We start from the raw sequence: 13,903 nt of genomic DNA, 5'->3' as shown, positions 1-13,903 counted from the left end.
TTTGTATGCAATGTACATATAATATTGCCGAAAAAATACTGAAAATATTTTATAATTAAAAGAAATAATTGTACACATGCATAAAGTATTAGCCAGAATTTGCATGCTCTTGACTTTCCAGTACATACATTTATTTAATAGTTGATCAAATAAATGAATAAAGGAAATTAAATATATTACATTTTATACAAAAATACAACCTATAACTTTAAACACTGTGTGTAAGAATAATAATGTGATACTTGAATTTGAGATTTATAAGTTTTGCAATATATGTATCATATAAAATGACAATAAAAATTTAAATAAAATATTATTTCTTGAGAGAGTAGGCTTGAAGTTAAATTAAAAAAATAGATAATTTTAAATTCTATATTACCCAAATAAAATTAATATTATGTTAATATACAGATATTTTTGTAGTCTTTGTACCTTAGATACAAAGACGAATATATAGCAATATCATACTATATACTATATTGCTATATTAAAAAATATACAACTTGCAATTTCTGTGTATTGATTCTAAATAAATCTAATTAAGGTATGATTTGTACCTGACCATGTATTTTTGCATTGATTTCCACTAGAAACAGAGAAGAATGGGTTGTCTCAAACCATATGTCTACCTGTAATGAAATTTACTATTTAAAAGGTTGTACAATGTATTACTTTCTTGCTGATCGATGTATTTTGTCAATATTGTGCTTCTCAGCCTCGGTAAATCCTAGAATGCTTTCAATAGCATTTAGATGACCATGGTGATTTTCTTTGTCAGTTAGAAAATAATAAATCGCTGATTTTAGGAACTGCAAAGTGATTTCTGGATCAAGGGCACCCTGATTACTTCTTGCTTCAATGATACGTCGATACATTGCCTGTTGAACAAATGATTTTCGTTAATAATTGATAAATAATGAATGATTCTTTTTTTGTACCCCATGTGCTGTATTTCAATTATATACATTCCTTAATGGTGAATTTTTGTGAAAATTAGATCCAGATATGATGATTAAAAAAAAATTAAAAGTGATTAATTAAAAACGTTGTTTAACTATATGTGAATAAAAAAGTAAATCCTATAAATTGACTTAAAAGTAATGTTTGTATATATTAATTTAAATCCAGTTTGTATTCTTTATAGTTTTCTAGATCTAATATTATTAAAATGTTTACACTGTATGCAATGGTGCAAGGATGTAACGATTAAGCATGTGCAAACTTACATCGACTAAAGGATAATAAGAGGCTGTTTCTTCCAAGTGTATATGATAGTCTCCCAGAATATAACAATAATGCATAATAATATGAACCAACTACATATGTGCTTAATAATTGGCATGCAATTGCTGTGGCAAAGCAATTAATAATAAATACATTTCTTTGCAAAAATGTTTGCATAATACAATTATTAAATGGTAATACATAGATCCAATTCCTGCCTCTACAGTCTTTAAATTTATTACTTAATATGTATTTCAAGTTATTATTTTTAATAAATAATAACATGGTTATGTCTATTATATGACATTAATTAAACTCATTTTTATACTCAAAAATACATAACATTATTATATATATGACCAAAAAAAATACTTTATGACAAAATAATCTGAACACAGTGATGGATAAATGTATTGATACAGCATAAGTATTTATCTTTTCACAATATAAATGCTTTTAACTACAAGAAAAATGAATTGCTGAATTTACTTTTTGATAAATCTTTATTTTGCATATTCTAGTTAATTATGTAATTAAAACCAGTAATACAAATAAAATTATATAAAAATAATAATAATACGTTTTCTAGTAATTTTCTAGATGGACAAAAGTATTGGCACACTCAAATAATATAAAGTTTTAACGTTTTTAATATTTAGTATTAGTAATTCTATCTTTTATAATACATTCTTTCTTCCAATTTTGTTCCATACATTGTGTTTAGATTGTGAGCAATATGGTATTGACTTCATTAACAAATAATAAAAGCTGAAACATTGAAAATAAAAATTCCTTGAAAGATTTAGTATTTTAAATAAATTTCATTCACTATATTCAAATATGTTTATTTATTCATTATGTTCTATTTAAATACCAGTCTACTTACTTCAGAAGCAACCAAAATAGAAAACAACCCTAAACTATTATTTCACCATCTGTGTGTTATACTGTAGGATCAAAGTAACTTGCATTTAGTTGAGTCAGATTTTGTTCAAATAAGGATATTATCAATTGATTTGAATACATTAAATTTTCTTTTCTTTTGATTTATCTTATTTATATGTATATAGCTTCTTTGGCACTATGTGAATAAAGTATTTAATAAAGCGCAGTATTCTTAGTTTTTAAACTCATTTTCGTATATCATTCATATCTTACCATAACGTTGATTTCCAATCAAATTTAATTTTAAGGCTATTTGTACTGTATTCATTATTTTTCTTTTACAAAGGTGAGTAATTGCAATCTCTCTTGAGATGCAATAGAGATCATCTCATTGGTTTTCAAATCATTTTATGTCACTATAAAGTCAAACAATTTTTCTTTATTACCACTGATATTTTATTGTATATTTTATGAATTAAATTTAATATTATTTGTCTTAGTTCAGTTGTTTTTTTCAATTTTTCAGGTATTGTTAAACTTTTTTGTTGCACGTTTAATTCATTATTTAAATAAATGAGTAATGGGAAATATTATCAGGAGTTCTCCAGTCTTTATTTTGAAATGACAATAAAGCATTCCTCAAGAACAAAGATGGATAAAATTTTGATTAAATAATAAGCAATGGATAAATATAATGCAGAGTCATTGGTTTATGACATTTATTTGTTCAATGTGAAATATGATAATTTAATTCTGTAATTTAAATTTAAATTCTTATTTGAATATTTTAATAATATTCAATAATTAACAAATAAACGTTGTTAACTAATTATTCATTATTTGAAATTTCTATCTAAATAAAATGAATGATACACTGTATTTTGTGCTGTGTTCCAAAGTGTTGAAAGTCTAGACAGTGTTTAGAAAACGTATTTTTGTTATTATTGTTGTATAAATTATATTAGGTAATATTAAGGTATGTATAAAATAAATAATAAATAAAATGAAATGAACTCTTCAATGTTTTTCATAGTCATAAGCATTTATATATCAAAAACTATGTTGTGCCAAAATTTTTATTTATTACTGTAGTCAACATTCAGAGTTATAGATTAATAATATGATGGTAAAAATAGTAATACTAGTCAGAAAATTTAATTATAAAAAGATTGAAGTAGTATGCAGAATTCTGATGTATAATGGTAAAAATAAAAATATATCAGCATAAAATTTGCAATAAATAATTGACGCAATAATTAAGATTAATGTAATTATTATTTATCTTATTTTTTTGAAAAAGATTAAAATGTTTTTATTCGTACTATTTATCAGTCTATTTACATATTTATTTGATATTTATATTCATGCTTAAAAGACTGATACACAAATATATAATATAATAAAAAATGTTTCTAATATCCAACTGACAGTTGAATAGTTTTCATAAAAATGAATTGAAACAATAATATGCGTATATAGGCTATTTAAGCTTAAGGAGGTTACCCAAATATATTTTTTCTTCCTCAAATAAGATTTGTGGTGTAATTTAAATGGTTTTGAAAGGGAAATATAGTATAAGAAAAATTTTGTTTGTATCCTAATTTTTTTAAAGTTACCAAAATAGTTTTAGATCTTTGATGTTTTCATTCTTACCCCTACCAATTTTGTATATTGCTGTTTAGTTTCTGCTACACATCTTTCTTATTCTTTCCTTCCTTCTTTTGAATGATAAGCCATTGTGAGACGTTTACAGATATATTAATGATCTTTTTGCAATCAGTTGGAAAACAGACCTTGTTCATACGGTTGATTAATTTAATTTAAAAGATTCAGCACTTTGTTGTTGTCGACAATATCGCTGTCAATCGACATTATTTTGAGTATTTACAATATAAACAGTAAGTTTACATACCATCTTATTATTGTCTTACAATTTTACGTTATAAAATCACATTTTTGGTATTCAAGACAATCCAAGGTGATGTTTGCATTATCATTTAGACATACATAAATGTACTTTCTTATCCACTATAAAATAAAATAAAAGAAAACACACATTTCTCTGATAAAAACTATTAATGATCTTAAAAAAAAATCGAAAAGAGGTTTTTTTTGCATGGCATTTCTCTCTTAAAACCATTTAAATTGTGCCATAAACGTTTTTTAAGTCATTAAAAATAAAAGAGATATTTAGATAATATAAATACACACCGTATAAATATATAAGAAAAATTTGTTATTTAAAAACGTTAATACAATTACAAAAAAGTATGAATAATAATATTGAAAATAATATCAACATTGATATTATGATTTTGTATGGCTGTAGGATACAAACATGTACATAAAAGCACGAGGTTTCCTACTTAAGGAATAAAGTTTGCAAAATCAGCTACTATGTATATATCTTTGTTAGTTAATTAGATGTACAGAAATACAGACATTCTGCACATAAACAGTATTCTTGAGATGATAAAGATACGCACATTGTCTTGCAAAAGAATCTGTAAAAGGCAGAAATAGAGAAAAAGGAAAAAGAGGGAGGAGAATAAAGATTGCTTGTGCATCCGGTATGTGAACGAGTATAACGCAGATGCTTAAGTAACAGTGGGTAAGAATTGCATCGCGTGGCGGTTCAGCAGAAATACAGACCTTACGTGTGCCAAGGACCCAGAGAGAAACAGCCTCCTGAGCACTTAATAAAGTTTGGCTACGATCGGCTGAAATGTGAGGTTCAGGCGAGTAGCTTGTGTCCTGGAGTGTGAGCGGCGACCAAAAAAAGTGGCACATCATTAGTACAAGAGAATCGTGAACTACGGAAACGCACAGAAAGTGATGCACGACAGTGATTTCCACATAGTATCTCTTTTAATTTTTATGCATTTAAATCATATATTGATACTATTTTTACTCAGACCTGTCAATTATATTTTAAAAAATGTTCAAAACTAGTTCTTGAATTTATTTTACCAAAAAACTTGGAATCTGTGTTTCATCATTCATAAAAATGTAGTAGTAACATATATATGTTTTTGACATTACTTAATTTGTATTGTTTAAGAAACGATTAAAATAAAATTTTAATTAGAATTTCTTTTGAGAAAGTATAAAAATGGTTTATTTATTATGCCACATAGAAGGAAAGTAGGATCAATGCGTATAAATTGATAAACATTGATGGAATAAGGGGCAGGAATGTCTAACGAAAAGCAATGTGATACATAAACAACATCTACAAACAATTAAAATAGATTACTTGAATCCAAGAATAAATTTACCGGCCGTGTTATAAACAGTAACCATAGGTAGTAATTTTTATATATTTTACTGTTGTAAATAATTAGATAGATTTTTAAAATCAATAATGTATTTTAATGTTATTATGACTGTTGTAATAAATCTTAGTATATTGTGTTAAAAAAGGATTTCATGCTACTTTATATAGCCATAAAGATAAAGCTTCAGTCGTAAATGATGTCAAGCACAAAGATTTATATTATTTCGTTTTTAATGTGCAACGCGTGTAATATCGCTATTGTAATATTAACAATGTAAAGATGTAAATAAACCGGTTGAAATAAAAACCTTTACCTTGATATTTTCTAATTCCGCTTGTGTAACTGTTAGTTGTTGAAGTAGCTCTGCAACAGTAACCTTTGGTGGTGTTTGATGCGCGTGTTCAAGTATCTGAAATCACACATAAGAAACTCAAATATCGATTACAGTTTACAGTTGCAAATTTAAAAAAACGTAATGATTAAAATTTGTGTCTAGATGCTTAATGTTACTTTATTAAATTTTTCCTTTGGTTTCCACTAAGTAATTAAATTAAAGAAATTTTGGAAGTATGACCAAAAACCTTCTGCTAGAAATGTTAAATTAACATGCATTTAAAATTTTAGTAAAATATATGTTACCTTATCAGCTTGCTCTATGCGAGCTGCTTCTTGACCTTTGGCATACATTTTCAGGTACATTTGTTTATTCCTCTCCTCTTGTTCGTTTAACAAAGTCATTTTCTCGGTGAGTTCTGCTTTCACAGCCTGTAATTCCGCTTCTAATTCCTGAGCTCGAGTCTCCGCGACGTCAACGCTTGGTCTCACTTCACAGTAACGTGTATTTACTTCGGCCAATTGATTCAGCAAACTTTCCACCTGAAATTTAAAAGCAAAGTTCAGTTTCTTCTCTCAACCATTTCTACGATCCATGTTTTATAAATTTATGTCGCAATTATTGTTAATTTTTTCGCCAGAAAATGTAATTTAAGTATGATGGAAATAGTTCACTAATTTAAATATATTTTCAATAAAAGAAGAAAGTTTTTAAATGATTTTGAAATGTTTGCTTCGGTAAACATACCTTGTCGTTGTGTTTTTGCTTGAGTTCTTGAAGTTCGTCGATGTGTCTACGGTGCATTTCCTCTATCCTACTTTCGTAAAGAGTCACCAATTTACGTCTCTCTTCATCTCTTTCTAGGGTTTCTTCGGCCGATCTGGCATATGTATCAGAAGTACTATCTTCAACAACTTTATTAGGCGTTGTGGCAATAATAATGGTCTCAGGCTGTACTTCTGGTAGATATACCGAGTCTTTCGAGTGAATAGATCCATCTTCAAAATGGCCGGAGTCCGCCAAAGAGGAAGGTAAATCGGAGTGAACACGTTTTTCCGGAGTATCTGGACTTGCAACTTTCTGGAGCGTACCTTCGACCGGCAAATCCTTGGTTGGGGATTCTGGCGAGAAAGGATTATTTTCTCGTACAGTGAGAGCATCGCTACTATCCGTTCTCTCATCTGGACTGTTCAGAGCAGCTTTGTATAATCTTAGTTCCACTACCTCTTTCGTTAACCGAAAGATTTCCTGATCCTTCTCCTCGATCTCCTTTCGCGCTTCTTTTAATAAAGCCTGAACAAAACAGTTTCGATGAGAGTGTTAATTTTCTGCTTTTGGTTATTAACGTAACAAAACAAATTTGAATTAATTGTTAAAAATCATTTTAAAGTCTGGTCGGTTTTATGTAAATAATGTAAAATGTGTGCACGGTAGTCCTCGATTATATGAAATAATTTTTCCCCGGTTAAATGGAAAAGAATCATTCCTGTTTGCTTTTTAGCGCGACTGACTACTGATGATAATTAAAATCATTATATTTGTCATTGTATTTTTACAAAATTATCGCCAACAAATTGGTGAAGTTTACCCAATGAAAACAAGTCCAGATACGGTTTTATTTGGATCATTTTTAATTGTACTTAATTGAATATTTTTAAAACTCATTTATGTCACGTATATTTATAAATAGTTCGAATGAGTTTGCAATCGAAGCCATTTTCGTTGCAAAAACCCTCGCCAATCTATCGATGATACTCTGATAAAAATATAATGTAAAATATAAAATTTCTAATTTTCATCACAGGATGACTTGTCTTGTGTACGTGCTTTTTCACACTCGGTTGAAAACCGCTCGAGTATGTAATGTGACACTCGCTCATTGATGTTTCATTTCGCTCATTCTCGGTGTATCCTGTTCACTCTCTTCCTCGTTTATCCCTCTTATGAACAATAATATGATACTTACATTTATAAAATTTTATCTAAGTAAGCATTATGAACGTTACTTAGTATGTTGCGCATACAACTAGACACGTCAAAATCTATTGTTTTTTCAGTTTATAATACAAAATGTGGGAAAATGTAAGATGTGTCATCTTTTGTTTGCAGTATGAACTGCACTTGCAACGTACTCTATCTATTCAATATATGAGCTAGATTCGTACTCCAGAATGAATACTTGCAGGATTCGAAAATGTCAGTATGTATTATACTTAAGTAGATGTTTGGAAGAATTGAATTTTTCACAAATAGTACTCAAATCATGCACGACATTCATTTGTTTCAAGTTGTTATGTAACGCGTACAATTTTTGTTAATATAGTAAAAAATTTCGAACCTACACAATCTCGGTCAGATTATTTGAAAGTACTGCTTTCGTTTCTTGAAATATTTATCCATACAGTGTCAGAATTCCAAACTATCCACAATGTACTTGATTTCATCATTAAAGAGAGTTATGATGTGACTATCGGTACGTGCTATTTATATCTCAGTTAATTATTTCCTGATCCTCTTTAAGAGACACAAACTAAAAATTATAACATAAAAGTTAGTGTCTTCCGAATAGAACGAATCTGCCTGAAACGTTGAGAAATAAAAAATTATTTTAATTTTTGAAAACGTGTGCTCTTGTAACCAAAAAATCTACGCACTGGCACTACATTTTTTAACTGTTTATGTCTCGATAACGAAGTCTCGGATTGCAAAATAGAAAATGTTTTTTTAATTTATATCGACATTAGGAATTAATGGTGAAAAATATTCCATAATTTGGTAACACTTTTCATAGGGACACCGAGGACGAGAGTGCGTCTACAGTTTTATTCATAGATATGTACCGTTGGCATTCGAGAAGAATACCGCTGGGGTCCATTAATTATTTCTGTGCGAGCAGGTCGCCAGTTCCGGTACCAATCAAGATGTCTGCCCCAAGAAGAGCCTTCTGTAGGCTTTTTGGTGTCATAGGTCGTAGATGGTGACTTTCTGCTTACACGAAAAGAATTAAGGAACCCTGAGCGGCATTCTTCTTGGAATTTTGATATATTTTCGCAGAAAGTAATATTATTAATATTATAAAAGTAATATTCTTTATTGCTCACAAGAGGTGTTCGTGTAAGGTGGTTCACCGATTTGGTTCAAATTTCGTACAAAATTAGTGAATATAACGAATAACAACATAGCAAACACGTAGATTCTACTATTTAATATTTTTCCAGAAAATTGTCATGTTAAGTAGCATTTCTGAATGCCAATTCCAAGGACGTGTATTTTGAATCTCCATGAATTAGCAATTTTTTCTCTCTATATGTACAATATATACTTTATCACCGTTTTTAATTATTTTGTTTTTTTTATACGATTACTTAATGAAATCGATGATTTACAATTATATGTGTATTATATATTAATTTGCCATGAAAATATGCACTTTAAATAAATTAACTTTATACACTAACGTGAAAATATGATTCCATATGCACAATAAGTTACGAATAATATGTCAAATTATACACTAAAAGAAGCATAGAGTATGTAATACAGTATTATGTAAAAAATATTTGGAATATTATGCAAAAGAACTGCTTATACAAAAATACTAAATTTATTCAATGCGCCAGATGTCGCCTACGAGGTTGCTTTTCTTGTTTTTATAATCGATATTGATAATTACGATAAAACGAATTTTTAGGGCAAACTTTTGTAAATATTATCGTAATGTATTGTGTACATGTGACCATATTTCTATGTTAAAGTGTGAAGTTGATTTATTTAAATTACATGTAATATTTTCTCGGTTATATCAAATAATTTTTCCTTAGCTGGATGAAATGAAATCATTCTCGTTATTGTTTCTTATTCAGCGAGAGCAATCAAATTTATATTTATTGATATATTTCCATGAGAGAAATACTATAATATTATTCACAAATTATTAGTGGACTGTTAAAATTATTTCAATGCAAATAAATCCAAACATGACCGTCTTCGGTCTACTTTTATTTATTTGTACGTAATTGAAAGTTTTTAATTGCAACATATAATTTTAACACACCCCGAATGAGGTAATGTGTGGACTTATTTTCACAAGAAAAATCTTAGAAATCCATTAGCAATATTCTCATGAAGATATACTCAAAACTATAAAAAATATTATTTTCATTAGTGGATAATACTTTCTGAATACATGTGTTATCGTACTCGATTGCGAGATGCCGAACGATCGTAATTGGATATTCACTTGCTGTTGCTCTAACTCATTCGCTTTCATTCAATCTCATACAGTCTCTTCGTCGAATGGCACTTTCAATGCGCGGTTTTAATTCGAGATGAAAAGATCGATTTGTGAAATGGCAACACTAAATCTCCAATTATATGAAATAGAACGTATACGATGCAATTTTATGCAACGAAGTACTACCGTATAAATTTATATTAATTTTTGATACATTACTTAAACGATTAATTTTTTCTAATAGTTACTTATTCAATTACATAGATGTCGGGTCGTTTCTCTTAAAATCATTTAAATTCTACGATCATGTTTGATTCGATTAAAGCAGTCTGTTACATTTAGAAGTTATAAGTAAATAAAGTGGAAAAAATAAAAGATTTTATTTGTCTTGCTTCTGTAACGTAGTTAAATTTAAAGCGCGCTCTGTTCAAGCAGTTGTGCGAAGTGGTGGGGATAATTTTATGATAACATGATGGACAGAAATCACGACAAGTTGACAGACAGTGGTGCTTATGAGAAATTTTCGTTTCCAGACTTTGAATATTTTCGGTTAAAAAACACAGATTTGTATTTAAACGAGATCAATGAACTGCCTGTAAACTAGGAAACAGTTGAAATTGTTATATAAAGAATGGAAATTATATTATAAATTGGTCCAAGTATTTGTTAGAATATCGTAAAGAGTGTATCTGAAAATCGACAAACTTTTCCTAGAAACCTAATAAATTAGTATAATGTTTGGTAACATTAGTAATTAAGAATTCATCTTTTTACAAGTGGAGCAATGGTGGATAGAAAAAAAAAGAGAAACACTCCAAGTCTTACCTGAAACTTCCTAACTTGTTTAGCTGCTCTTTGGGTAGGGGTGAGGTACTGCTCGTTGTCACTGTTATGATTGGAACAGTGAACAACATACTTTCTTGATCTACCGGACCATGTGGTACCGTTGAAGGCAAAGGTAGCATGCTCACAGGCGCTTGCCGTACTACAGACACTTCCGTAACTTTTTACACTTTCCGCATCGCTGTCATCGGCAATTCCTATACTTGATCCTCCAGAGGCCGCGTGTCCAACTCGCGGCCTTGCCGGGGTCAATGAAAGGCTCTAGAAAATACATAAATATTCTATTAATGTTTAATGATACAATTTTTTAATCACAATTATATTTTCGTTCGGATCCCTTTCTTTGGTTTTATTATTAACTCCTATATTAATTACAAACGTGGACACACGCAAATACCGATAATTTTATAACAGTATACCTTTTTGTAGATTAATTTACTATTCTCTATAAACAAACTATTATATTATTCACAAAGTATGAAAGTATTTATGCAATTTAGATTGAAGACATAAAAGTTGGTGAGTAGGGCTGGGATTATTTGAATATCATTATATATCGTTATACATTGTTTATTCGAGTATTCAAATATCATTCTATTATTATTTTTTCTTTTCTATAACTGAAAGACAATGACTGCAAGAAAAGGCTGATTATGCTAAAAAATGTAAATACGTTATTAGTCTTTTTTTATTCAATTAATTATATTAAATAATATATCGTTAATAAAATTTATGAAATAAGAAAGGAAAAGTGTGATGTACTTAATTTATGGTTCACATTACATTATTCGAATATTACGAATATCCGGATACTTAATATTTGAGTGGTAGATTTAGAAAAATTCAAGTCCCATTAATTACTGACAAATAAAAAACAATACATGTTGAGGTGGAACGACGGTACAAAGAAAAAAGGTATGACTCCTTGCAAACAGATAAAACGAAAATATTAGTCAATAGATATTGCTAATGTCATGCTTATAATTTTATCGTTACCTATATCTTCTTTACTATCAGTTTATTTCATCCAGTATCACTCAAGCTATGACGATGACACCGTATAGTAACCGTAAATACGGTTGGATAGGTTGTGACGGTACAATACCTTGTCCCGCAAGACCATCAGACCTTAACCTCCTTCATTTTTATTCCTCAGATCGTGTTAAAGAAATAGTCTACGTAGACAGACAGTTAATAGTTTACGAGATATTTAATGTAAGATATTTCGTTCTTTATTATCGAATATTTCAACCAATTTATTTGTTCATTTTCTTCTATAGTTAAACGAAATGTTAGTTTAATACTATTCAATATTTTTTATACAAATCTATTCTAATTTGTTTAGGTTGTACTACATCACTCAATATACTTTTCCTCATTATATTTCAGACTAACATACAGTTACTTACACTAACATACTTTTCCTCAGTATATTTCAAATTTATATAGAGTTATTCATACTAACATACTTTTTCTTACTATATTTCAGATTAACTCTTTATTTCACCGCCGAAGAGGACTAACAAATAAATTGTTTAATAATTTGTTTTCACTGAATAACAACTAAAATTATTATTTAATGTTAAAACTTTTGCGACTTTTATTTTTTGATGTATGACTCTAATTAATAACTGCAAACGCTGTCTAGCAAGGGATGCATTCCTCCAAAATGTAAATTTTGTTCGTTGTTTATATATATTTTTACTTTTATTATTCTTTATATTTCAGTTTGAAAATTAATTTTTTGTCATTAACGGATATTTGTTAATATTGAAATTAATGATATTAAGTGCTATACTTTCAACAAATTAAGTTTGAAGTTTGAATATAAATAATAGAATACTCTTACATTATTTAAAATCTAGACAACACATACAATAATAGTGCAATATAAATAAAATAATAAATACACAAATAATGAATATAAGACACCACCATCATTATAGGGAAGAATCGTGCTAAAAGTAGTAAAGTCTTTGAGACATTTCTTGAGCAATGGCTAGTGTTACGAATAAACGTTTAGGTTTCCGAAATCCGTTTTCATAGTAATAATAACTTTTGTCGTTATGTAACCGATTTCACCATCAAAATTACGAAGCGCGGTTTCCTCGAAGTAAAGTAATTTGTTAATGTGCATTTATAAGTCCGATTAAATAACAGTCTTACGTAGTTCCTAGAGGGTAAATACTTACTTTGTAATAGAAATGGGAAAAATTTATATCCAGATAAAGTAATGAATAGAAGATAAACAACTTTTTATTCGTTGTTCGTTGAATAAAAATAAAAATTTTAATCACGGAATATAATATTTTACAATGAACAAATAAAAATTTCATTTTTTTGTTCAACTTTTAATTCAAACAAAGAGTATTATAAGAATGCAATTTTTGTATTCAATACACACGTTAATCTCATATTACAACTTCAATGTTACGTCTAGTTCTGATAAATAGATCAAGAGTATCATAGTTTCTTTCTAAAAATTTATTTATAAAAAATCATTGATTAATTAGAAAAATAGAGTTAAAACTAAATAAATTTAGTTGCACAAAAGCTTTTTCTCTTATTTAGTATATTGAGTTATGGACAATGTAAAATGAATAAAAAAAATTAAATAAAAAAAAAAAATGGAAAAAGACACTAAAATTTGTTCCTTTTATCTTCAATCTTCCTTATCTAAGGTGTCTCAGAAATATGTGGTCAAACTTTGGCACGATGTTTTACTATTTTTAAGGTTAAAAAATGGTTACATAAACACAAGTCTGGAAATTATTTTTTTTTTCGAGATATAAACGTTCTTTATTTACCTCGAAATTTTACATGAATAAGCATTATGAGTAGAATTACGAGAACTGTCATGTGCAGCTTATATCCTAATAAATCAGTTTCCATTTAAACATTTAATAGTTAAGATAGTATTATTAGTATTGAAGACAGGTATTGCATAATACTAAGGATGGGTAATTTCAACATCAAGTGAGCAGACATTCATTTTACGTATGGACGAACTAACGGAAACTGTAGAGAAGCTCAGCGTTCGCATCGAGAAACTTCCGCAAAGACGGTATCCTGTTAAGAATTTAGTTTGATGCATTCTTGACTTAT

The 13,903-nt window shown here is 28.5% G+C and overlaps 1 protein-coding gene across 5 annotated transcripts in view; it reads right to left on the bottom strand.

Moving 5' to 3' along the window:
• Positions 1–327: 327 nt before the first annotated feature.
• Positions 328–13,903, bottom strand: part of Qtc (GRIP domain-containing protein quick-to-court) — a 57,704-nt gene continuing 44,128 nt past the window's right edge. For 2 of the 5 annotated variants that reach the window (XM_076320395.1, XM_076320397.1), the window contains 5 exons: positions 10,781–11,059; positions 6,469–7,014; positions 6,027–6,263; positions 5,701–5,796; positions 4,379–4,863 (listed from right to left, as the gene is read on the bottom strand). In XM_076320395.1, the coding sequence (XP_076176510.1) occupies positions 4,522–4,863; positions 5,701–5,796; positions 6,027–6,263; positions 6,469–7,014; positions 10,781–11,059 (1,500 nt within the window). In that variant the 3' untranslated portion in view covers positions 4,379–4,521. Of the gene's footprint in view, positions 879–4,378; positions 4,923–5,700; positions 5,797–6,026; positions 6,264–6,468; positions 7,015–10,780; positions 11,060–13,903 lie in introns of those variants that run through there. The other 3 variants (XM_076320396.1, XM_076320398.1, XM_076320399.1) reach the window with 3 other exon arrangements.

The sequence above is a fragment of the Ptiloglossa arizonensis genome, chromosome 9 (genome assembly GCF_051014685.1).
Source record: "Ptiloglossa arizonensis isolate GNS036 chromosome 9, iyPtiAriz1_principal, whole genome shotgun sequence".
In the NCBI taxonomy this organism is placed as follows: Eukaryota; Metazoa; Arthropoda; class Insecta; order Hymenoptera; family Colletidae; genus Ptiloglossa; species Ptiloglossa arizonensis.
The sequence above is the reverse complement of the archived record's forward strand: the minus strand, read 5'-3'. Positions and strand labels throughout refer to the sequence as shown.